Source organism: Bos taurus, chromosome 6 (genome assembly GCF_002263795.3).
Source record: "Bos taurus isolate L1 Dominette 01449 registration number 42190680 breed Hereford chromosome 6, ARS-UCD2.0, whole genome shotgun sequence".
In the NCBI taxonomy this organism is placed as follows: Eukaryota; Metazoa; Chordata; class Mammalia; order Artiodactyla; family Bovidae; genus Bos; species Bos taurus.
The window spans coordinates 67,072,944-67,100,249 of NC_037333.1; the positions used below are offsets into that span (position 1 = coordinate 67,072,944).

The 27,306-nt window shown below is 35.5% G+C and overlaps 1 protein-coding gene across 2 annotated transcripts in view; it reads left to right on the forward strand.

Moving 5' to 3' along the window:
• SLAIN2 (SLAIN motif family member 2) overlaps positions 1 to 27,306 on the forward strand; it is a 71,834-nt gene that overhangs the window by 24,313 nt on the left and 20,215 nt on the right. The window contains exons 2-7 of one of the 2 annotated variants that reach the window (XM_024993301.2): positions 2,046 to 2,194; positions 6,800 to 6,964; positions 10,258 to 10,419; positions 14,430 to 14,789; positions 15,158 to 15,295; positions 21,796 to 21,873. In XM_024993301.2, coding sequence (XP_024849069.1) covers positions 2,046 to 2,194; positions 6,800 to 6,964; positions 10,258 to 10,419; positions 14,430 to 14,789; positions 15,158 to 15,295; positions 21,796 to 21,873 — 1,052 coding nt within the window. The remainder of the gene's footprint in view (positions 1 to 2,045; positions 2,195 to 6,799; positions 6,965 to 10,257; positions 10,420 to 14,429; positions 14,790 to 15,157; positions 15,296 to 21,795; positions 21,874 to 27,306) is intronic. The other variant, NM_001035405.1, reaches the window with a different exon arrangement.

The following is a 27,306-nucleotide window of genomic DNA, read 5'->3' on the forward strand; positions in this document are numbered from 1 at the left end:
TGGTAGCTTTCCTGTTTTTGTTAGTGGCGCTGTAGTACTTTCAGTCACAAAAAGCTAAAAACTGTAGAACAATTTTGGATTCCTCTATCTTTTTTATTTCCTACCCTCATCATTAATCTGTCACCAAGTCCTGCTGATCCTACATGTATAAACTACTTCTCTCCCTACAGATCCTATATTTAATCCCCTTATTGGCAATAAAGAATGCTCTTGCCTTCTGTTAACAGATAAAAGGTAATGTAGCAAACTGTCTATTCCTCAAGTGATGAAAAGAGGGAAAATGATTCAATAACCCTATGTGTGCAAACTATCTTCTGCTACTCTGTTCTCTTATCTCAGTGTCCCATCACTAAAATGATCCCTAAAAATAAAACACTTTGGCCCATATGATATTGGCACCAAATTATTTTTCAGTCAGGGAACCTTTGGTTGACATTTCACAGTACTTTTAAACCTGCCAGAGGACACATAAGCTGTATTGTATGTAGCATGTAACTGAATGTCTCTTTAGCAAAACCAAGTGTTTCCCTAACCCTAAATTTTAAAGAAAACCCCAAACAAAAGTGCTTGCAGTAATTGTATGTATTATCTCCTTTGCTCATCTCTTACAAACACATAGACTTCTTTAAAATAACTGTTTGCCTACTGAAAACATTTTTTTCAATCTGATGCTTTTGAATTTCTTACATAATGATACATAGTTTAATCAAGAGGGATGGCGTTCTGATGGACACAGCCAATTTATTGATGGCTAATATAATTTACAGTAGGTTGAGATTATCAAGTTTTCACTTGTCAATAAAACTTGAAAAGTATTACTTCATTACCCTGTTTCTGTTAAAATTAAGTCATAGAGGCCCAGTGAGACCGCTGAACTTTCACCTCTATCTAGCATCAACAAGACAAGGAAGCAGTGGGAAATGGGGCCCTTTGTCTCCCGCTCCCCATCCTCCATGTGTCAGTAGGATCCAAGAAAGGAGCTGATTTTACATCCCATCCATTGGAAATACAATAATTTTGTTTATATCATAGATTTCACCTAAAGTGTCTTAATTTGGAAACCACTCTGGTTAGAGTCCAGTTAACTTCACATTTTTCCTGTAGAGTCACATTTGAGATGAACATCAGTTGATACCGTCTGAACTCATTCGAGGAAAAACAAATCAAGTAGGCTTCCCTTGTAGCTCAGTCGGTAAAGAATCTGCCTGCAGTGCAAGAGACCTGGGTTCAATCCCTGGGTCGGGAAGATCCCCTGGAAAAGGAAATGGCGACCCACTCCAGTATCCTTGTCTGGAAAATCTCATGGACAGAGGAGCCTGATGGGCTGTAGTCCATGGGGTCCCAAAGAGTTGGGCATGACTGAGCGACTAACACTTACTTAGGAAATTAAAGTACACCTGTCTCCTGTCTTCTCACCTTTTTGTTTTTATATACCTTCTCTAGGAACTTATAAAATTTATGTCTTCTTTCTGCTTTACTGAAACTGAAGTAATTTAGTAAATTGGATCATATTGTTATTAAGGATTTTTTAAATTATTGCTTTTTTCTAACATACCATCATTTGAAAAGAGGGCTACAGAGGGGCTATTGCTTAAGTAAAAGGAATGAATTGCTAATGATAAATTTTCATGTGGTTTGTGGTAGGAAGGGAACTGGGAATTGGAAAGCAAGGTATTTATCTGACTTCCAGACAAAGCCCTAATGATATGGTTATGTTAGGGAGTTAAGAACTACTGAAAACAGAATAAACTATTGTAAAAACATGTTTCCTCATAGTTTTTGAATGAGAGTAAAAGAAAAATAAGACACACTTTAGGACAGGACAGTTGGCCTCCTTTGAGTTCACTTAATAGTTGAGATTTGGATTTGTATTGATAGTTATAATATTTTCTTCCTGTGTAGAAAGTAGATGTGGGTGATTTAAAAATACGCCATCAGTTTTACTTCTCATCCCCCAATTTAAATCTGTTCAAAAGATCCCTTATTTTATAACCTTGTGTTTAGTAACTAACATTAGTCTTTTTTTGTTTTTTGTTTTCTCCTAGGCTATATTCATCACCAAAGAAAAAACTTACACCAATGCAGAAATCGGTTAGTCCTTTAGTTTGGTGCAGGCAAGTTTTGGATTACCCAAGTCCTGATGTTGAATGTGCTAAAAAGTCTCTTATCCACAAACTTGATCAAACTATGTCAGGTATGTCTGTAATTTTTCTTGTAAATTCACCCCTTTGCTTTCTTTAATCAAAAAACAGATAAATGTTGAATGATATATTTTTAGGAAGGCAGGTCCTTGTTTGGTGGTGTTTTTCAGATCACATCGTGCATGCTGTTGTGAGGTTTTGCCATATGCACATAACCCTGTTCTGTTATTTACTTAATAAGTTCTTTTTTTTTTTAATCTCTATTTAGCTTCATGCTAAAAAATATCTGTGAAATAATGGATTTTATGACAAGCTTTTTTTCTAATGTAAACTAGAACAAATGGTTATTTTAAAAAATGTTTTGTCTGGTATCATCTGAAATCATCTCACCAGCCTCAGGGAAATTCTGATGTGATAGAAGGAATCAGATGGAGAACCTTAGAGACCTCCTTCTCACTCTGTCACTTAGTTGCTTGTGACCCTGTGAATTACTTAACTCTGTTGAGCTCAGTTTTCTTATAAGGATGATGAAATCTTATAAGTGTTATTTAAGGGTTAAATGATAATCTTTATGAAAGAGCCTTGCATGTTTTTCTGGTTCATGGTAGTGATTAGTAAATGTATTCATGCCTATCGTCTTTTTGTTTGCTTCGTTTTTTTATTTGGCATTTTAGGTTTAAATTGCTTTTATGCCCTGTTTAATAGCATTCACAAAGCTAATCAAATATATGTGTCACTATTGATGGCATTTAATGTAGCATACTGGTGTGTTGGAAATATAGGAAAAATATTATTGATTCTTTCTTGGAATTACTGTCATTGTCTTAAGAATATCAGTTTCCAGGAATTCCCTGGATGTCCAGCGGTCAATACTCAGTGCTTTCGCTGCTGGTGCCTGGGTTCAGTTCCTGTTCAGGAAACTGAGATCCCGCAATTCGCATGGCATGGCCAAAAAAACAAAAACAGAAGACCAAAAAAAGTAATAGTTTCCCGGAAAACTCATGTAGTAAAAGATTGACGCATGATTACAAATTTGGAATAGGTTTTTGTTTTTTACTTTGTGTTTACTTGGCAGCTGTGTCCTTAAGATTACCTTTTTTGGCTTTTTTGTTGAAGTACATGCTCTTTTTTTTCAGGGTTTAAGCTCCCAGTGGTCAGGGGAGGCATGGGGAATGTACACAGTTAAACTGGCATAAAGTGTAGTTTGCCTGTAAGGAGCAGTGGTTATTTTAAGAAAATAATGTATGGGATAGACATAGTGGAGAAAACCAAAGCTGTTACACTTCAGAAGTAGCAATTGGAGTGAGTAGCATTTTGCTTTATTATGACAAAGTTATTAAAGATAGTAGGAGCCTGTAAGAGAAGCTGTTACTCTTGAACCGAAACTAGGTGTAATCAAGTACTGGATCTGCTCAACAATGCTTAGATCTTATAGCTGTGTGCACAGAGCAGTAGCTATAACTGTATATATTTAAAGGAAAAGTAATTTGGCTGTTTAAAGTTTGAAGCTTATAGTCCTAAACCTCTCTTTTCTCAGGTTGGAGGGAAAATACTTTTTTAAATGTATTTTTTGATAAGGCACATCTTCCTAGAAATTTAGCTATTGTATTCCAGCACAACAGTTTCTGCTCCTTCACACTTGGCTTCTCTTCAGTGAACTACCATGTGTTTCTAAGACATTCTTTTCTTGTTTATTTATTTATTTTTTAATGATAATGCATTATCTTTTTTACCCTGTCTTAAACACTCCCTACAGTTTTCTTTTCAGTCTTTAAGGTTCTCCCTTCTCTGTTCTCTGCCCATCTTCTTTTTTTTTTTTGGTTGTAAGACTTATTTAACATAAAATTCCCCACTTTAACTCTTTTTAAGTGTACAGTTCAATGGCATTAAGTACATTCACATTGCCGTCGCCTCTTTCTCCAGAACATTTTGTCATCCCAGACTATATTAGAGCGGAGAAGGCCAAAAGTGAACATAGGATGGTTTTGAGGAGGGTTGATGATGATAGCTGAGCAGTGTGCGTTGGGAGAAAGGGTCATACCAAGATGAAAAGGTATGAAAGGAAAAAGGAATAAGCCAAATATGTGGAACTGGGGGAGAAGAAAGTATCGGCACTGATTTCTGTGTTTCCAGCTAGTGTGATAGGGTGAATGTTTTTACCGTTCTGAGATAAGGACCGCAGACATAAAATTTGTTTTAGCTCAGAAAGAATAAGTTTGGATTTGGACATGAATTGGTTTTGAGAATGAAAATGAGAAAAGAATGAGTTGCTTTGGGGGTGCATTTGCCATATCTTCAGGGGAGACATTAAGTGGGCAGTGTATATGAGACTGAAGCCCATGAAAACTTAGGCTTAGAGATATAAGTAAAGGGGATTTGGGTAATATATACTAACTAATGTTATGAGTATGATTAAAATTTTTCAAGAAAAAGAAAGTTAAAATTTGAGTTGAGAACTTGCAGTGCTGGTTATTTAAATAAATAACCATATAGAGAATATGCTTCAAAGGAAATCAGAGTAAAGAGGAAGGAACAAACACCCCTATTTCTGCTCAGGTTGATATATTGAGATCAAGCTATGTACTACATACTCAATATGTTTAATGATGTCTTGTCTCATGGTGAAATATGTGTAAAACTGTACTACCGACCAGCTTACTATACTATCCAACTTAACAGAAAACATGTTTGCCTTCTCTCAAAACCAGTGCTCTGCCTATAAGCAAACCAGAAACTTCAGAACCATCTTATTTTTTTTTGCCCTTTAGTAATCCTTTGTAGTTTTTAATATTTATCCCTTTCTTCCCTTTTTTGGTCACCTTTATTAACCAGTTCAGTTATTTAACATTAGGATTTCTACCATTTATTTTTCCTGTGCTGATTAGACCATAGTACTCTTGCTCAGAAGTCCCTAATGGTGTTATCATTGCTACTGGACACATTTCAAACTCCTAAGCATGGCGTTCCAGGCCTCCTGTGACCTGGCCCCAGCTGGTTTTTCTTGTTTTGTTCCTTACCATGAACTTTACCTTTCTAGATTACTCACTGTTATTCCCTAAACACAGTATGCATTTTCATGACACAGCTTTAGTTTGTTATAAACACAGATGAAACCATACACTTTGCTCAGTTCTGGTGCCCTATCAAATTACTACTCATCCATTTAAGCTCCACTGCCTCTTCTTCCAAAAAGCCTTACCTATTTTCTGTCAGTTGTAATGAATTACTCCTATCTCCTCATTTCCATTAGCGTCTTTGCACTTTTTTGATGCTACTGATTTCATTTTGCCTTGAAATCATTGTTTTTTCTCCCTGCAGTACTTGGCGATAGGCCTGTTGAGAAAAAGTACAATGTCACATCTGTGTATGTATTCTACATCATACTTCGGTAATGGTCATAAACATGAGTAAATGGTAGATTTTAGAATAGAGTGGAGGAAAGGAAAAAATACTTTTATATATGTGTTTATTTGGCTGGCTGCGTTGGGTCTCAGTTGCAGCACACAGGATCCTTCTTGAATCATGAGGACTCTTTCGTTGCGGCACACAGATTCTCCAGTTGTGGTGTGCGGGCTTAGTAGTTCCGGCATGTGGGCTTAGTTGTTCCGCAGCATGTGAAATCTTCCCAGACCAGGGATCAAACCTGTGTACCCTGCATTGTGAGGTGGCTTCTTACCACTGGACCATAAAGGAAAGTGCCCCCCAAAATATTTTAAGTATTAATTTTTCTTACATATAATTTCACTTGAGATCTTTCGTACTACTTTTATAATTTTGTACACATAGCACAGATGTTTTACCTTTTTCTAGCAGAAGTATTCTCCTTGGCTGAGAAAATGGGAGTGGTGGGAACTTTTTTTCTTTTTAAAAAAGAATTCTTGCATGTTTGACTTTAATATGGGCTAAATAGTCAGTGGACTTCCCTGGTGGCTCAGACGGTAAAGCTAAAGCGTCTGCCTACAATGTGGGAGGCCTGGGTTCAGTCTTTGGGTCGGGAAGATCCCCTGGAGAAGGAAATGGCAACCCACTCCAATATTCTTGCCTGGAAAATCCCATGGACGGAGGAGCCTAGTAGGCTACAGTCCATGGGGTCGCAAAGAGTCAGACACAACTGAGTGACTTCACTTTCACTAAATAGTCAATATTGTTTTATTTCTTCTAAAATCCAAACTTAGGAAAGGCTATGTTTAAAACTCATTATTTCATAGTTTTTTGTTGTTATTAGCAGTATGTATTCAAAAAATGAGAAAACACAAACTGCTGTATATTCATTTTATTTTTAAAGGCTATTCAACAGTGGGAATAAACTTCCCAACAAGACAGAAGTAACTTAATTTAGTAGTTAATAGTTTATTGAAGAGATATTCTTCCTGTGGTATTATTGGGTTAGCCAAAAAGTTTGTATGGGTTTTTCTGTAACATCTTACAATATTTTTGTTTGATGTGGCTCTCTTTTTATTTGCGTAACCGAATTTAAGATAGTGGAGATATTTTGTTGGGATTATTAATGTGATATTACCCCCCCCCCCCGCCCACCCCGTAGAAATGTTTCTGTATTTAAATTGAGATAATGAATTACTGAATTGCCTAACAGGAAATTTTTTGAAATGTTACTAGCCTTTTGTTCAATTTGATTGTTTCTCTTGTCATTAATGCAGCTCTCAAGAGGCAGAATTTGTATAATAATCCTTTCAACTCCGTCAGTTATACAAGTCCGTACAGTCCAAATGCCAGTAGCCCGTACAGTAGTGGTTTCAATTCTCCATCCTCAACCCCAGTGCGACCTCCTATTGTCAAACAGCTGATACTTCCTGGAAATTCAGGTAAGGAGAAATGAATTGAAGTAATTAAGAAATAGTTTTTAACTTATTGCCCTGCCTCAGAAAATAATTTATTCATCAGTAGCTCAAGTTTTCTTATTTATGAAACCTCCAACTGATTAGAGAGGATATTGTCAAGGAGCTACTTAGCACCAGGTGGTGCTGTACTAGGCACCAGGGATACAGATAAGCCAGGATACATCCAGTTTTCTTTAGCACATATGTAAAATTTTTTTAATGTGGCTTGATTAAATAGGGTCATAAGTTTGATTCTCTTAACAAATGCTTGCTTGGGTTGTAAAAGCTACAGTTAAATAGGAGTTTTAATGAGCTTTGATATTGTACTTTAATAATAGTATTAGACCATATATGAATGTGCCAAGGAGGTGTTTAGAGCCATCAAGGGTATAGGAAAAGGATAGATTGCTATAATTGAGGAAAGAATGTTCTGCGTGGTTCTATGACTGCGACTGTTACTGTATAGCTTACTGTTCTCTAGATTTCACCCGTTCAGTTACTCTTATTACTGCTGTTGTTATGATTAATTATTATAGCTCCCTTAAAAAGTATTAATCACCTCAAACTTTTGACCTCTGTACTTGCCAGTTTCATCACTTACTGATCCCGCTCTTTGCTCTTTACATAGGTTGTTAGTTGTTACTTATATCACCCATGACTGTTGTACTAAAACGTTTGATCTACCATGTTTGATTAATATTTTTAAAAAATATTAAAAATTTTTATGCAGGTACTATTTGAGACTGACCTTGTAGTACATTTCCTATTAGGTACACTATACTCTTTTTGATGAAATAAATATTAACTATGTTTTGTATTCTTCTTGTTCTTTTTATGTGCCATTCATGTTAGAGCTGACTCTTACGGTGAAAAATTCAGAAAACAAGAATTTCAAATACATCTGTATTAGAAATATTAGTAACAGTGTTGGAATTTTTCAGTTCTTCATTGGAAGTTGATCAGATGAAAAAGCATTTCCTTAGAAGGTATTAGGTTGGTGCAAAAGTAATTGTGGTTTTACATTGTTGAACTTTGCCGTTTGGTATTGGAATAGATTCTAAATAAATGTGGTTATGTTGTACATCATTTTAATGCACATTTCTCACTTTATTTTTTTTGGCTAATTACTTATTACTTGCTGTATTTTATATTTATTTTAGACTATGGAAATGATGATTGACAAAAAGCAAATTCAAGCAGTTTTCTTATTCAAGTTCAAAAGGGGTTGTAAGGCAGCAGAAACAACTTGTAACATCAGCAACGCATTTGGCCCAGGAATTGCTAACGAACATACAGGGCAGTGGTGATTCGAGAAATTTTGCAAAGGAGATGAGAGCCTTGAAGATGAGGGGCGGAGTGGCCAGCCATTGTAAGTTGACAGTGACCAATTGAGAGGGTCACTGAAGCTGATCCTCTTTACAACTATATGCTGCTGCTGCTGCTGCTGCTAAGTCTCTTCAGTTGTGTCCGATTCTGTGCGACTCCATAGACGGCAGCCCACCACGCTCCGCCATCCCTGGGATTCTCCAGGCAAGAACACGGGAGTGGGTTGCCATTTCCTTCTCCAGTGCATGACAGTGAAAAGTGAAAGTGAAGTCACTCAGTCGTGTCCGACTCTTAGTGACCCCATGGACTGCAGCCTACCAGGTTCCTCTGTCCATGGGATTTTCCAGGCAAGAGTACTGGAGTGGGGTGCCATTGCCTTCTCTGTACAACTACATGAGAAGTTGCCAAAGAACTCAACGTTGACCATTCTATGGTCATTTGACCTTCAAAGCAAATTGAAAGGTGAAAAAGCATGATAAGTGGGTGCCTCATGAGCTGACCACAAATCAAAAAAAATCATCCTTTTGAAGTGTTGTCTTCTCTTATTCTACGTAACAACAATGAACCATTTCTTGATCGGACTGTGACGTGCGACGAAAAGTAGATTTTATATGACAGCCAGCAGCGACCAGCTCGTATTTGGACTTGGATAGCTCTTCGAAAAGCCAGACTGGCACCAGAAAAGGTCATGGTCACTGTTTGGTGGTCTGCTGCTCGTCTGATCCACTACAGCTTTTTGAATCCTGGCGAAACCATTACACCTGAGAAGTATGCTCAGCAAATCGATGAGATGCACTGAAAACTGCAACGCCTACAGCCAGTGGTCAACAGAATGGGTCCAGTTCTTCTCCATGACAACACCCAACCACATGTCGTACAAACAACACTTCAAAAATTGAATGAACTGGGCTACAAAGTTTTACCTCATCCACGTATTCACCTGACCTCTCGCTAACCAACTACCACTTCTTCAAGCATCTCAACAGCTTTTTGCAGGGGAAATGCTTCCACAACCAGCAGGAGGCAGAAAATGCTTTCTAAGAGTTCATCAAACCCGAAAGCACAGATTTTTATGCTACAGGGATAAACAAACTTATTTCTTCTTGGCAAAACTGTGTTGATTGTAATTGTTCCTATTTTGATTAATAAAGATGTGTTTGAGCCTAGTTATAATGATTTAAAATTCACGGTCCAAAACTGCAATTACTTTTTCACCAACCTAATAAGACTCTTTTGGATATGTATAGCCTTTATTCCTTTGAGCTGTCTTCTATCCTCCTTTGGTTTATAGTGATAAAATGTGTTTTTTAATCCAGTCATTTCCTTCATCCTGTCTTTGTGCTTCACTACTAAACATCAGAGAACTCCTTGGATCCCCATTACTAGTTTGGCAAAGGAATTTTGTAAACATGGCATAATGTAGGAGAAACGAGCTTAGTGTTCTTTCTTTGGTTTGGTTCTAAATCTCTAAGGAATCCTGATTTTCCTCAAATTATAGTTTTCTTGTTTAGGAAAAGTAGGTGGTTTTATTCAAGGGAAAAGATGATGGTGTTTGCTAATGACTGAATGGGAGGAGAAAACACGACATAATTCATCTATTTATAGAGCAGTTTCATTGGCTACCTGGTAAAAGTTGAAATCCTCTAGCATGTATTATTTGAACATTAACTACTTTGCCAGTACTGTTTTGAAAACTTAATTTTTCATAAGAATATGGATAAATTATAACTATAAGAAAATGAGTTTTGTATTTGTCATTGTATTTGAAGGAGTCTCTATAGCTGTCTTTATTCTTAATCAGGTCAGTTTTTAATTTTAACATCTGGGAATTTTATAAACAGAAAAGACAGAATCAGTGAACTGAATCAACCCAAAGATACAATATCAAGTTAATTGCAACAGATGTTTATTCAATTTTTGTTCACCAAAGTTTGAATCATTTTATTTTTAAGGTAATTTGAAAAGTTCATCAGACAGAAATCCTCCACTCAGTCCTCAGTCCTCTATAGACAGTGAATTAAGTGCTTCAGAATTAGATGAAGATTCAATTGGATCCAATTATAAGCTAAATGATGTAACTGATGTGCAAATTCTAGCTCGGATGCAGGAAGAAAGTAAGTATTTTAATGGATAAAGTTTAGGTCTTTCATTATGGTATAATTTTGTTGCCCTTATTAAATGTCTTACAGTGTTGTGGAATAGTAGTATAATAAGAATAGAAATGTTGAAATTTCAGAGCTTTTTCAGCATGTGGACTGGTTTGTTCATTGACTTGTTTTTAGAGTCTATTGTATGCTGAGCAGTTTGCTGTGTGAGTACTGAAGAAAAGCAGGCTGTGCTATACTGTGACTGGAAATCATACCCTGCATGTTACTCTGTACTGTAATTCACTAGTATGAGTGAGTGAAGTCGTTCAGTCGTGTCCGACTTGTTGCGACCCCGTGGACTGTAGCCCACCAGGCTCCTCTGTCCATGGGATTCTCCAGGCAAGAGTACTGGAGTGGGTTGCCACTTCCTTCTCCGATTCACTGGTGTAGTATACTCTGTTGCTGTTTCCTTAGTGTAGGTTAGCATTTCTTAGCTGTTCTTTCATTATTCAGATCAGATCAGATCAGATCAGTTGCTCAGTCGTGTCCGACTCTTTGCGACCCCATGAATCGCAGCACGCCAGGCCTCCCTGTCTAACACCAACTCCCGGAGTTCACTGAGACTCAAGTCCATCGAGTCAGTAATGCCATCCAGCCATCTCATCCTCTGTTGTCCCCTTCTCCTCCTGCCCCCAATCCCTCCCAGCATCAGAGTCTTTTCCAATGAGTCAACTCTTCGCATGAGGTGGCCAAAGTACTGGAGTTTCAGCTTTACCATCATTCCTTCCAAAGAAATCCCAGGGCTGATCTCCTTCAGAATGGACTGGTTGGATCTCCTTGCAGTCCAAGGGACTCTCAAGAGTCTTCTCCAACACCACAGTTCAAAAGCATCAATTCTTCGCTGCTCAGCCTTCTTCACAGTCCAACTCTCACATCCATACATGACCACAGGAAAAACCATAGCCTTGACTAGACAGACTTTTGTTGGCAAAGTAATGTCTCTGCTTTTGAATATGCTATCTAGGTTGGTCATAACTTTCCTTCCAAAGAGTAAGCGTCTTTTAATTTCATGGCTGCAGTCACCATCTGTAGTGATTTTGGAGCCCAGAAAAATAAAGTCTGACGCTGTTTCCACTGTTTCCCCATCTATTTCCCATGAAGTGATGGGACCAGATGCCATGATCTTCGTTTTCTGAATGTTGAGCTTTAAGCCAACTTTTTCACTCTCCACTTTCACCTTGATCAAGAGGCTTTTGAGTTCCTCTTCACTTTCTGCCATAAGGGTGGTGTCATCTGCATATCTGAGGTTATTGATATTTCTCCCGGCAATCTTGATTCCAGCTTGTGTATCTTCCAGTCCAGCGTTTCTCATGATGTACTCTGCATATAAGTTAAATAAGCAGGGTAACAATGTACAGCCTTGACGTACTCCTTTTCCTATTTGGAACCCCTAAGGAGCCTATTTAGATTTTTCTTTTCCTTTTTACCCACCTCCACTCCCAATAAATTTTAATACCACTGATATAGTCTACATCTCTTTGTGTGTACTCTAAGAACTACAAACTATTATATCTAAGATTTTTTTCACACCCACAAAATCAGTTTTTTCTCCTTGGAGGCAAGTATATCATCTTCCTTAGAATGTATGGTGTATTCTGATTAAAAAGAGAGAGAGAGACCTTTATGGGAAACTTGAAATTGTGACATTTAATTAAATGAAGCATGTGATATTGCTTTGCACAGTGGTCCTTGCAACTTTTTGGGTAACAGATACCTTTGAGAATCTGGTAGAAGTGTCCCCAAAATATACATGTGCACAAATTTTTTACTATTTCAAGGGTTTATCAGTGACTTGACTCTGATCTGAATATAAGATGATGATGATAATATTATTCTTGCCTGTACATTTTATTGTATGGGCTTAACTGAAGGAAGCAATCTCTCTAAAGTGATCTCTTTAAGCTTTACAATGAAAAGATCCTTAAAGCACAGGTTTCAGAGTCTTGACAGTTGGCTGAGGTAATGGAGCAGTGCTGTAATTTGGTTCAGAAATTTTGTTTGTCCTTTGTTTTATGTAAGTTTTATCAAGCTGTAACATTAAGAAACTGCAAAATGTTGGTTTCTTACTCTGCTAATTCTTATCCCATTTTTACACATCTTCCCTTAGAAAGATAGAAAGGTTTGGTGCTTATCTGTCTTTAGCCCTAGAAACCAATAACATGTTACCCTTTTCTTCTGTAACTTTGTAGACGTAACTCCTCACTCCAAGTATGGTATTGCCAGCTAATGAGGGGTTATTGTCACAGATGTGAAAAAAGAATAAAGAATACTGCCTAACTGTTACTTAGACTAAACTTATTTGTTTCTTCTTTGAATCCTGACTTTTTAGACTGCAATATTTTGTTAGTAATTCAATCACATATTTGATACAGTTTTCATATTGTATGTTGGTAACACATAATAGAAATTTTAGCCTTTCTTTAAAAATCCTTTCTAAGCTGTTCACATGCATAAATATTTCTTTTTTTGGTGAATTAAAAAGATACTGAAAATGTGAGTGATACCTCTTTGAAAACACCATCATTTTCTTTTTAAGAATGATTTTCCTTTTTGCAACATTGTTTCTCCAGTTTTTTTGCTAACAAAATTGTAAAGTAACAGATGTGGGCTTTTGCTTGGTTCAGCTCTCATTTTTAAGATGAGAGAAGCACAATGCCCATAGTGGTTGTGATCTCCCTAAGACCCACTTGTTAGTGGAGAACTTGCATCAGGATTGGGATTTTCTTTTTTTTTTTTTTTTTTTACTAGTTTGCATTCCCACCAACAGTGTAAGAGGGTTCCCTTTTCTCCACACCCTCTCCAGCATTTATTATTTGTAGACTTTTGAATCGCAGCCATTCTGACTGGTGTGAAATGGTATCTCATAGTGGTTTTGATTTGCATTTCTCTGATAATGAGTGATGTTGAGCATCTTTTCATGTGTTTGTTAGCCATCTGTATGTCTTCTTTGGAGAAATGTCTATTTAGATCTTTCTTTTCTAAAACAATACTCTTCATGGGTCTGTTGTCTTTTGCTAGGTGACACCAAGTAATTTATCAGTTACTACAATGGTCTCCAAACCTGACCAAAGGGCTAGATGGGCCCTAGGAAAGCATAGTGTTATAGGTACCCTGATATGATTCTCTTTCACTTCTTTGGGGAACCATGTTGATAACACTTTCTGTGTATGACTATATAACTTAAAAAGTTTGAATACTACTCAAGAACACACAGATCTTCTGGACGAAACTGCCAGTAGTTAGCAGGATTTCCTCAAAATATTATCTGAATTCGACACTCTTTTTCAATTGTAATTTTTTTCTCATTGAATATGTGTCACATTTGTTTTTATTCTAGAAGTTTTTATAGTATTTGAAGGGCTCCTTAGGTTGCTTGGGTGTTTCTGGAAATAACAAGATAAAAAGGGACTCCTTTGAAAATTCTTGATGGTTTAGAATATAAGCTTATTTTATTGAAGTCTGTTAGCTTATGAAGCAATTGAAATTACATTTGTACCCAAGTACTGAATTCCTAAGAGTGGGTTAGAAGTTTCCTTCATCATCTTCTGGAGTAAGATTAATCCAAAGGTTTAGTATCCAGGATGTTTGTTTACTCACTGATGTATTTTTTACACTGGTTGGACAGGTAATTGTTTTCCTTCAATATTCCTTTAATGTTAATCTCAAATTTGGACTCCGTCTTTTGAAATAGAAGTATTTTTAAATTTATAGTTTTCTTTTTAATATAGATTTTGGATTCAAGAAGAAATGTTGAAATTGGGTAAAAGTTTATGAATTTCATGTAATTTAAAAATAGCTTTTTAGATGTACTATATGCATCCTTATGTGTGGGGAAGTCTAAGATGAATCAAGTGAAAGGGAGTTTTCCTTTACATGTTATATGCTATTTGTGTTTCTCAATGATAATTTTGTGCTTTTAAACCTTAAAAATGCTTAAATGTCTAATACTAAAGAAATAACACATTCACTATTGTCAGGTCTCCGGCAAGAATATGCAGCCACAGCGTCTCGGCGCAGTTCTGGTTCATCTTGCAATTCTACAAGACGGGGTACTTTTAGTGATCAGGAACTTGATGCACAAAGTTTAGATGATGAAGATGACAATATGCATCATGCAGTATACCCTGCTGTTAACAGGTTTTCACCATCACCACGCAATTCACCTCGACCATCACCTAAGCAGTCACCCCGAAATTCACCTCGTTCTCGATCTCCTGCTCGGGGAATAGAATATAGTAGAGTGTCCCCACAGCCTATGATTAGCCGCTTACAGCAACCTCGCCTTTCACTTCAAGGCCATCCAACAGATTTACAGACAACCAATGTTAAAAATGAAGGTAACTCTAAGAATGGAAAAAAATTGTCCTTCATATTTTGGTATATAGTAACATGGTTTTTACCAAGGTTTTGTATTTTAGATAAGTACATCAAGAATTTTTACTTAGGTTAGTTTTGCTTTGCCATACTCATGAAGTGTTTAGATTTTGAGTTAAGTAATTTATGGTTCTTTTTTAAAGGTTCTACCCATTTATAGAAACTGTATTGAGTTATTTTTTATAAGATGTGTTTTTTTCCTGTTACTTCTTCTAAAGTCTTCAGAACACTTAAAGAATTATTTTTGAATATTAATATTAATATTTTAATTTTCTCCATCCTAAAAAATGTTTTGACTTTTTTTTTTTTAATTAAAATTCTGTTGTCATAGAAAAACTAAGACGCAGTCTTCCAAACCTGTCCCGAACATCTAATACGCAAGTTGACTCAGTGAAAAGCAGCAGAAGTGACTCAAATTTTCAAGTGCCAAATGGAGGTATACCTCGCATGCAACCTCAGGCTTCAGCCAGTAAGTATCTTTTATGTATCAGTTATTTAAAGAAAAATGAAAATTACAGACTTTAATTTTGTGCTGAATAGCTATACTATAGTAAAATGTAGTGTTTATTAGTTCTGTAAGATAATCATAGCTGTATTTAAAATTTGTCCCTATTAAATATCCAGTTGTATCAATACTTAAATCTGTATGAAACTGTAGTCTCTCGAATTTTGAAATAAGCAAGTTCTGTTTAATTTATAAATATATATATTCTTTAAAAACCTTCTGTTCTGCAATACTGAACATTAAAAGTGACAGAATCTAGGGGGGTGGGAGGGAAATAGTCCTGAAATAGACCATTTAAAACCTAAGGAACTTTCTTACTAGAGTATCAATAAAAGCAATAATCGTCCTATGAGTATACAAATAAAGGCTTGCTAAATTCTTAATAAATACTTTACCAAAGGTAGAATTTTATTTTTTTAAAAAAAGGTTAAAAGTAACTTGATGGAAAGAAAAGCTGAAACTGTTGACTTAAGGAGACATATGCAACATAAACAAGGATTAGAAAATCACACAGAAGGAACGCCTAAGACAAAGTGGCCAGACTGAGCCAAGAAGTGATGTGGGAGTAGATGGGCACTCTGTACTTTACAGAGTGATTTTAAAAGAATTGAACACTTTCCAAGAAGTATTGCTTATTAACTAAGGCAGATATGAGCATGTACTAAACCCAGTTTAAACAACTATCAGAGTTATTTCTGCAATCTTAGAAATGCTCAGTTATGCATGCCTTCTATCCCACAGTTCACATCAGTTTTGTAGTCTGATTTATTCAGTTCCTTTGTAACATATTTACTGTTTGTGGTTAAAGTGGTCACTATGATGTGTTCCTTCATTTCCTCAAAGCTGTAATGAAGAAGTGATACAAACATAAAGTTATTGACTGTCCATTTTATAACTTGTGTATTGAGGAACAACTTTGACAGTGTTCAATTCTTTTGTAAGTCTCCTTGCATTCTTCCTTGGCTCTGTTGTGTTTAGCTGACTTGGTGTACTTTATATTAAGCTGCTATTATTTGGTGGCTCAAAAATTCACAGTCTAGAAAAAAATTTTGGTTCAATTTGAACCAAAACGACTTTTGTGATGATAAGTTTTCCTTATTTACCAATTGTAAATGATATTATTTATATTATAAAACTCACATTGTGCTATACCTTATATTCATAATTCTGTTTAATCCTCTGAACAAGTCTATAAAGTAGGTTCAGTTACTAATACATTTTTACAAACTAGGAACCGGAAGCTTTGAAAGGCTATGTAGCTTTAATTTTTTCCCTATAGGTGAATTATTTTCTCTTTCCCCTCAGAAGTTGATAATTTAAAATAGATAAAGAAACATAGTGAGGTTCTAATCACTAATTTACTTTTAAGTGGAATGAATATATGTATGCAGTTTCATAGTAGTATATTTCAGTATTTGAATAATGTATAGGCAGAAGAAATAGTAAGGTACCATCCTTTTTTAAAAATTGCATATACTTGTTTATTTTTATATTTGTAGTTATGAAACTTGTTTATAATGAAAATGTCAGAAACATTTATTGTAGTATAGAGTCACATTGTTCACAGGTTGTATTTGAAAAGTAGTAAATCCATAATATTAGCAGGTTTAAAATTTAATAAAGTTTATTTGATAAAAATATTTAAAACTTGGACTTCCCTGGCAGTCCAGTGGTTAGGACCTGTTGCTTTCACTGCCATGGCTCTGGGTTCAGTCCCTGGTCAGGGAACTAAGATCCCACAAGCCACATGGTGCCGCCAAAAAAAGAAAAAAAGTTAAAACTTTGTGTTTAAAGTCAATACATTATGAAGCAAAATGTTACCTATTTTTCTGAAAATTTTACATATATCTTTGATACATAATATATATGTGTTTTAATTAGTGTGTGTGTTAGATGTACTGTTACATATCAAAATTAAGACTAATATGGTAATTATGTAAAAATATTACAATGGCAAGTTTTATACATGAATAGCATTTTAAATATTTTATACAAACCAGTTCATATATTTGCTGCATTTTGTTTTCTTTTAAGTATTTTTCCAGCTCTTAAGTGGTAAAGCTTTGGTTCTTACTTGCTGATCTGCATGAACCTAACTTTGCAAGATTGCTGTTATTTCCACCTAAGGGACCACTTCTTTTGCCTTGTTACTATGCAATCACTATTTTTATATGCTTATTTGCTATGGCTGCATTATTGTGGATGCTGGCATTCAAATATGAATATTATGAAAGTTCTAATATACTTCATTTTGATAGCTATTACCAATTCTTGACTTTTATATTTGGAAAATGTGAGTAACTTAAAAAGTTTAAGAAAACCAGAGCATTGCAAAGGTCATGAATACATGTAATTTTTTCATTTTCTCCAGTTAAAGGAAGGAATGTTTGTCAGGGACAGTTTTTCAAAAGACTAGTGTAGTGCTTGTTTTCTAAGACCACTAGAGAACAGGTTTAGTTTTCAGAAAAATAAGAGAAGGGAGAAAAACCCAAGACAATCTGCTGGTTTTAAAAAAGTAGTATATATTTACTTTTATATGTATTATCTCATTTGAACCTCACACCATCCCATTTTTTATTTTTATAGAGAGGGAGCAGAGATCCATATAAATTATATGTGCAGTGCCAAGTAACTAGAAAACTGGCAAAACCAAGCCAGATTAACTCAGCTCCTCTGTGTGTCTCCTGATTTCCTCCCAGTTACTGTTTGGATTACATCATGCTGACCCTAACTGCAAATAAGGAGGCATTGGAAAATATTCTTGGATGACTATTGGAGCATGATTTGAGGTTGAACTATAAATACTTTATGAATTACCACAAAAGAATAAACTAAGTCTGTGTAACATTTATCATTTGCTTGCTTACATGTAACTAAGTGGAAGAACATATTTGCACAAGATACTCCTAGAGGAGAGATGTATAGGATCAGTATTGTACTGTGGACCTCACACTGAGAAGGGAGTGTTCAGGGCAGTTACCAGCTTATGCATAGCCAGACTGCACTTAGGCCCATGGGGAAGGAATTCTCATCCAAATTTCACTTGTGACCAAAACACTAGAATTTTACACAATTATGAAACATGAAGTTGAAGTAAAATAAGTCATGATAAATCTGTGTAGTGGGCTAATATAAGAATGAGTGAAATACTTGTAGAACTTTTGTTTAAGGATAAGTAATATAATTACGTTGAGTCAGTTATCACAAAGACATTGATACTAAGTATAGTTCTTCTGACCTTTACTTCTGAAAATGTTGATTGAATACATCTGGAATGGGGACCCAGAATCTCTATTTTTTTAGAAGTGTCTCAGCTGACTCTGGGGCATAGTTAAGTTTAAGAACCACTGAATTGGATCTCAGCTGTGGAGGATCTTGAATATTTAATTGAAGTCTCCAGATTTTATCCAGAGATTGTTATTAATTATTACTTAATTATTCAGTAAATAATTAAGATGTTTATAGGGTACATGTTATGTTCCAAGCATTGGGAATATAAATGTGAAAGAGAGAGCTCGTGCCCTTCAAAAGCAGGAAGTGATGGGGAAACAGAGGTGTTACACTCATCAGTATAAAGAGGTTTTCTGAGAAGATACTGAAAAATATCTCAGCCAGCTCTGGAGGAGGTGTCACATGAGGGAAGAAAGTACAGGTTTTCCCAACAGTGGGACCAGTAATGAAATCTTAAGAACGACACCCTGATTATAGTGGTTTTGTTTGACTAAAGTGTGGGTCACAGGATGGTTAGTCAGTTCAGTGACAAGAATGAGAGATGTAGGTAGGGGATAGATTGTGGGAATTTTAAAATACCGTATTTGGAATTCCCTGGCACTCCAGTGGTTAAGCCTCTGTACTTTCATTGCTGAGGGCACAGGTTCTAGTTAGGAAACTAAGATCCCACAAGCTGTGTGGTGCAGCCAAAAAATAAGTAGGTAAATAAAATATATTGAGGAGTTTAGATTTCATCTTAACAAGCTATCATAGCTTTTAATCAGGGTTCCTTCTTAAATTGAATCTGATAGCAATGTGAAGAGTGGATTAAAGTTCTAGAAGGATTTGGAGACTTCAGTTTAGTATACGTTATCATTTAAAAAGTGATTTTGGGAACTCCTTGGCAGTGCAGTGGTTGGGACTTCGTGCTTCCACTGCAGCAGGCATAAGTTGGATCCCTAGAGGGGAACTAGGATCCCACAAGCCACATGGTCAAAATAAAGAAAGACAAGTGATTTTGCCATTGGAAAATGGATCAAATTAAGATTGATAATTCAGATTAAAATTTAGTTTTTGTTCTTATTTGTGTAACATTATGTTTCTTTGTGGTATCATGAAAATCATTCATTTTATTCTATCTGTATCAGGCAAATTTAGAGTATACTGCCTGAACCTATTTGCAGTTTGATTCTTGGCATTACCATTGGACAGTCATCACTTGTCTGTAGATGCTGTTCTTGTGACATCACCCATGAAACTTGAGGGATAAATAAAGTCCATTGGAGTCATTATAGCTGTGAATTTAAATAAGATCTTTACAGAACAATTGGTTATAGATGATATTTTATATTTAAACCCTTGTTTAAGAAATCTAGTGGTTAATAGATATTGTGGATTGCCAGCGTTACGTGCAGTTGGTTACCCTTTGCCCTCATTTGCGCCACTACAAACACTGTGGCCTACTTCTGTTCTTCATGTATATCCGGCACACTCCTACCTCAGGTCCTTACTACTGCTTTTCCTTCCGTCTACAGTGCATTCCCCCAATATCTGTATGGCTCACTTCCGTGCTTCCTTCAGATCTTTGGGCAAATGTCATCTCAGGAGAAATATTTCTTAATCACCCTATTTATAGTTGCAGCTTATGTCTCCTACTTCTTGTCCCCCTTTCCTACTTAATTTTCTCCTTAGCTGTCACCATCTGGCAGGCCATGCATTTTATTCTTTGTTTATTGTCTGTTTCCCCTTCCCTAAACTCTTAGTTCCATGGAAGTAGGAACTTGTCTATCTAGCCAGCTATGTATTCATTATTTCTAAAACAGTACCTGGAATAAAGTACACAATTATTAGAAAGAAAGTAGGAATGAATGGGTGAGTGAATGAATGAAAATGAATGGTAGAAAGCATGTATGAATAAATACATAAATGAAGAATATTTAATGATGATAGTGCCTGATATTTCTGTGGGATAGATATGGGGTAATGCATTATAAAATTGATTCTTTTTTTTAAGTTTGGAGAATTTTTTGCTAGTCCGCCTGGCAATATGTTTAACTTAAACTGGCATACAACATTTAGTTGCAGTAGTGTGTTGTAATAAGTGTTGGTAGAAATTGAAATCAAATGGGTTTGTTACTTTTAAAAAATGTTTCCTATTAGTGAAAATTCTATCACCATTGATTGGATTAAGCAATAAAGAAAAATTCTCCTTAATTCTTTTTGGTGATGTATCAAGTAATACATTTATCCACAAATGACTGTTTGAATGCTGGCCAGGTTTATGGTTTGAGATCTCTTTTTTGGGGCAGGTGGAAGTGGTGCTTATAAATCCTAGAGGTGTATGAAGTCTTATTTTCACATCATAGAATGATGTTTTAGAACAGCTTACATAGGTGACTGCACTGGTGGCTGTGGGACTCACCCATTCATTGGAGCCATAGTGAGCTTTAACTCTGGATGTCTCTGAACTGCTGCTTAGTTGCCAGTTTTGAGAGTTTTACTGCAGTTAATAGATGAGGAGTTGTGAAGAAAGCTTAGAACTCCTCCTTGAACACTTAAAAAACAGATGCTCTGACTCCTCCAAATCCCTCAACTCCAACACATACGCACACACATCCCTACCCCTCACCATCCCATATGCATATGTACATAGTCCGGATAACCAGGTCTAAAATGCAGCTAGTTAAATTCTACACCAAGATGGTGTTGAGCATATTTAAAGCAACTAGATTGTTGACTCCCTTGAGGACCTGCCTGGTTCTGAGTTTTCTTTTCCTTTTTGAGTATGAGGATTACTATTTCACGTTAGGACAGTTCATCTAACAATAACTGCTTTGCCAAAGTCTGCTTTTTTGCACTGAACAAGTACTACATTTATTTATTTTTTTCTGTACTGTGTGCTTGTGTTCATCACTTTTACTTATTAGCTTTGTATTCTTTGCATCCTGTAGCATGTTTGCTGGTGGTTTGTTTTCTCTGGTATTTTGATCAGTTTACATGTTATAGATTTTCTCATCTATAAGAAACAATTTCTTAAAGTATGCACTTTGCACTAAGATTTCCATTCCCTTTCTTTTCTAACTTAATGCACTAAGCATCACTTTGATTCCTCTGATTTTAGGTTTCTGATGTATTCTCGCCTATCTGTTTCTTGATAAATTTTCAAGTTTGTTTTAAAATATTCAAGTTTACAGAAGCTATAGCCTTTATCTTGTCCTTCCAGGCAAATATTACAGTTCCTTATTTTTCAACAGCTTCGCAAAGGCTGAAAAATTTGCCTCGTACTTCCCTCAAAGCCAAACAGTTGCTTCAAACTTCATCTACAAAAAGAGGTAACTACAGCCTCTTACTAAGTTTTAAATTTCAGCAAATGATCAAGTTAGTTAAATCTTTCACCTTTTGGCATACTGAGTCAGTGATGTCTATAGGGCACATTTTAGTCTTTTTTTTTTTTTAAATAATAAAATAATGTGGATTCATTCTCTGTTACTTGGATAAATCCAGAAGAAACTAATTTTCTACAGAGGTATGTATGGAGTTTCAATTCTGAAAGGAATAAATGATATTTATTTTTGATAGCTTTTCATATTAGAGAATTTATCATTTTTCTTACCTAAAACTGAGGGTCACTGTTTTAATTTTGTTAGATAAACTAATAAATGCTTTAAAATGTATGAAATGCCAGACATTCTGTATGCAGTATTTTTTCTTCTGACTTTGGTGTTTGGATTTACTTACCTGTAGGATGAAATGGGCCTGTTTTCATATTAGAGATTGATTGAGGTTAGAGCAGAGTTATGGTTAACTGATGATGTTTGGAATATTTATGGAATGGTAGTTTTTATAAGAACTGAGTATTGAAGAAATATCTGAAGGTTGGACATCAAAGCTATCATATTGGTTCCAGGAGGTTGAATGTATGGACAGCTAGGAAAAAGTAGAATTGGGAGAAACACTGTGGGATTGGATAGACCAACAGTAATAAGAATGAACAGGACTTCCCTGGTGGGAAGTGGTTAATAGTCCGTAATTCGGCTTCTCAGGGCAGGGTTTGATTCCTGGTCCCCCTGGTCAAGGAAGTTCCAAATGCCGAGCAGCCAAGAAAGAAAAACAATGAACAGAAACCTCAGAGAATATGGGACAGAATAAATACAGGCAGTGAAGAAAAATATTTCCCCTGTCTGCATAGATTTCCTGACAGCTTCAGAACTCAACAACTAACAAAGATATAAGGATAAAACACTAACAGAATGTTACATGGAAAGAGGAGGTTTGAGGTTTGATTTGTTGAAAAAACAATTTAGTTAATATGGCGACAGAAGTACTGAAATAGGTATCAAAACTTCAGCAAGTTCATTAAAAGCAAATGATTTAACAGTGATTTGGTGGATAAGTATAATTTAAGGAAATACTTTTAGATATTAGAATCCCAAGAAAATAGTCAAATAGAAAACAAGAATGTAGGAAAGTTTGTGTTTTGGATGTCAGAAGTTGATCTTAGGGCCTCCAGTAGGGGTGTTTTCTGGTACCTTCTGTCAGAAATAATGATAGACACAATAGATTATGCTCTTTTATTGAAGAAAAAGGTGCCTTACTAAAGATCACTGTAGAAAATGTTCTTAAATTTTTTGAGGGCCCTAGGCCTCTTTTTTGAGATTTCCAAATACTTTTGAATATTTTTAGGTATGGGAGGAAGGTGAAAACAGATGATCATAAAAGGATTCTAGTATCTACAAAAGGGCAGGAGAGGATATTACATTTATATATATTGTATTTTTTGTTATGTTCTACAAGCTGCTTCATTTGGGGGGCCTTAGGTTTATATAATTTAAAATTTTTACTTAATTCTGTGTTGCTGTTTATTAGATTGAAAGTGAAAGTGACAGTCACTCAGTCGTGTCCAACTCTTTGTGACTCTGAACTATATAGTTCGTGGAATTTTCCAGGCCAGAATACTGGAGTGGGTAGCCTTTCCCTTCTGCAGGAGATCTTCCCAACCCAGGGATCGAACCTGGGTCTCCCACATTGCAGGCAGATTCTTTACCAGCTGAGCCACAAGGGAAGCCATTATTAGATTGAGAAGATCGTAATTTCTGGCTGACTTTTTGGAGGAAGAGTGATCTCCATTACCCTATGGTGATTCTGAGCTACCAACTTACCTACCCTCTGTGATAACAGGAAAGCTGAGTCTCATAATTCCTGGTACCTCTACCTGTCTAGTTGACATGGTAAAGGGAGAGTAGTTTGTGCATGTGCATGTTTGATATTTTGTTCTTTTAATTTCATTTTGTTTAATTTCCTAATTATCTTAATCCAGACTTCCATATTTTCTGGTTGGTGTTGTGACTTGGTGATCATTTACACTATTAAGTTCTAAACCAATTGAGAAATGGTTATGACAGGATTTCAAATACTAATTTAATTACTGGTAAAGCTGAATTGGAGAATATCTCTTGACTGGAAGGCCAAAATGGATTTTCTAATTTCCCCTCCTGCCTTGACTTTGTGAGAGAAAGGGGTCTGCTTTGGACTGTGGGTTTCTCTGATCTTGTAGGGATGTAAAGCAGACAGAACATATGTTCACAGGTAACTTTGCATATTAAACCTGCCCAGTAGAGAAACATGGACTAGATAGTAAATTGCCACATAAATCAAATGTTCCTTATCCTGGGGATGAACTTCTAATGTTTTCTAGAAAGCTGATTTACTTACTTTAAGGGTTCACAGAATTGTGGGAAGAGGAAGAAGTTTTCCTTAAACTCTTGGAAAAATGGTCGCTGATTTTAATTGCATTTAGTAGTGGCTGGAGTTTGAAGATGGGAAGAGAAGTAAAACTGTGTGGCATGGCACAAAAGAAACACACCATAAACATTTGTTGATGAATACGATCATGCCACTAACTCAAGAAGGCTGGACACATCCCTGTTTGCATTTTCTTCTTGCAAAGCTTTTGGCTTTCTTCATCCCATTTTTCCCTTTGAGAAGAGGGAAGAAACCCATTGTGTGTTTTTAAGACTTCATAGAAATGACTGCTTAAACTGCTTTGATAAAGATATGTTTTATCTACCTCCAGTTGTTGGAAAATCAGTGAAGTAGAGATAAACAGGGTTGGGGGGACCTAACCAAGTTAGAGGAAGAAAATGACTAATTAGAAAAGTGAATGCAGAGATCAGGGCAAATTTAAATGTTTTTTTTTTTAATTTAAATGTTTTTTATTTTAAAAACAAATTTAAATGTTTTATATTTTTATTTAGAAGGGAAGAAGCAACTAAGGAGTTTGTGATGGTAGCTGTCTAATATTGCTTTAATGTTCTAATTCACTGTATTTTGAGATATTTAACATGAGATAAGCAATAGTTAATCAGAGTCCTTAATGATATGAACCCAGGAATTTTGTAATTACTCTGGATCCAAAATTTAAAATTTCTTGTGTTCTTTTTTCTGTCAGTTAACATGTACTGAATCTGAAGCAAACAGGATACATGCATTGTATCCTTTTCTCTTTTTTTCTCTGTTCTAGCCCCTCTTTACTTTTTCTTCTATTAACAGTTGTGATCAAAGCCAGCCTCTGCCATAAACAGCTTTTTGAAGCAGTTAAAATGATAGGCGTTGCTCTCGCTCCCATGACTTTGTTATATACAGTGGGAGAATGGGAAAGAAGAGCACAGAGAACTGTTCTTGGGGCTCCCTTCAAACACACACATTTCTGTTAGACCATGTCATGCTGTTTTGGACTGATGATTGAATGGATTGTATTTACATTTAGACTTGCTAAGGCTTTCGTGATTTTCTAAGATTCTCTTTTCTTCTCTGGTTAAGTCTTAAGTACATCGATTAATTTCCTTTGCTGATAAAATCCTATTTCAAAATTCCCTCCTCTCTGAAACTTGTACCTTGCTTTTCCTGATTAAATAGGACTGCATTTTAGAATGTTAAAAATCTAATATTCTGTGGTCTTAAAAAGATCACTTGATTCCAGTTTACCCTCATTATATTTTTATTCCTCCCTAGCCCGCAAATTTATAGATAAGGCAAAATGCTGCTGCCATTAGAGAAGGAAACATTTTTTACAATAGTGAAGCTACAGCTTAGTGCACCTCTTCATAAACTCTCTAGTTTTCCCTCAATTTATACATTAACCTTATTAAAGTATTTCTCTCCATATCTTGAGATTGTGTTAATAGAACATTTTGACTTCTCCTTTCATAAAGGAGTCCTTTCATTCATCTAAGAACTTAAAGATTAATAAAGTTAAAGTTTAAAGATTAATAAAATTAAAAAGATTTCTGATTTATAAATCTGTATTTTAATCTTTGTTATTTTAAAATACAACACCAATTCAGAAAACCGTATAATACATAGAGAACTTAATGAATTCCTATAAGGCAACAACCTTGTGACTACCATTTGTATCAGGAGACTAGAACTTACTCCCTTAGATGCTCTACATCCATCTGTTTCCAAACACAATCCTCTCTTGACCCCTTTTCACCAAAGTAGCCATTCTCCCAAATTTTTATAATTTTTATTTTAGAACTTCCAGAAGTTCCTTACTTCTCTGTATTTGTCATCCAAGTAATCAAACTATAGTTTTGCCTCTTTACTATGTCTTTTTAAGTGTCCCTTAATTTATAGCTTTCCTCCAACTCTTTACTACCCCTTATTGTTTGAAGAAACCACCAAATCACTTGTCCTATAGATGTTCACACAAATTGGATTTTCTGTGATGTCTTTTATCAGGTTCCTCTGTATTTCCTATAAATTGGTAGTTATCTTCATGCTTAATTAGATTCAGTAATGTTATTTTTGGCAAGACTATTTCATTGGTGGTGGCACTTCTTCAGCCAAAGGTGCATACAGTGGGGTTGCCTGTTTCATGTGATATTAACAGGCATTGATGCATAATGCCTATATCTTTACTTTATTAGGAATTGCAGAATTGGGTTTTTCAATTCTAACATTCCTTTATTTAAAATAAAAAAACTAGTATGTAGAGAAACTTTTTCTTATTCTTTGGTAAATCAGCACTAAAGTTTTATTTCAGTGCTTGTTTTTTCCCTTTATTTACCAGTTTGCAAAATAAAAAATTAGCAACCTAGAATTCTCCAAAGATTAACCAGTATTTTTCTTTACTATGTATCATTATAAATGTATAGATTTAAACAAACATTTTTTTATTGTGTTTCAATCTATTCTGGGCATTTTCCCAACTTTGGTAGAAGCATCATCAAGTTGGTGTTCAGGTCTTTTTGACACAACCCTGGTAGTCTTTGATAAAGTCTTAATAAACTGATATGACAAGATTGGCTCATCTTTTACATTTCCTGCCACAGACCTGGATTTAGGTTTTCTTCAGAAAACCTGTTTTGGTAGGAAATGGAATCTCAAAACCAAAATCTTAGTTATTAGTTATGCTCTTTGCTATCTTATTGGTCATTATTTCTAGGTCTTTTCAGTTACTAGAACTGTATATGTGTAAGTTTGTTTATTTTTTAAGATTGAGAGCCTTAATGAGTTCATGCTAATACTTCCCTTTCAAATTTAGGGCTTTAGCCTCTTTTAACTTATTATCTTTCTTTCTTTTATCCTGCTCTGAGAAGCCTATTTCTTGGAAACACATAGAAATAGAGTATCATGTAACAATTTTTCTCCCATGTTTTACACAGAATCTTCTGGCGATAAATAACATTAGTGTAATACACCATACAGTATGGTTACTAAAAACAGTTTATAAAACGTTTCCCATATATTAACTATTCCATATT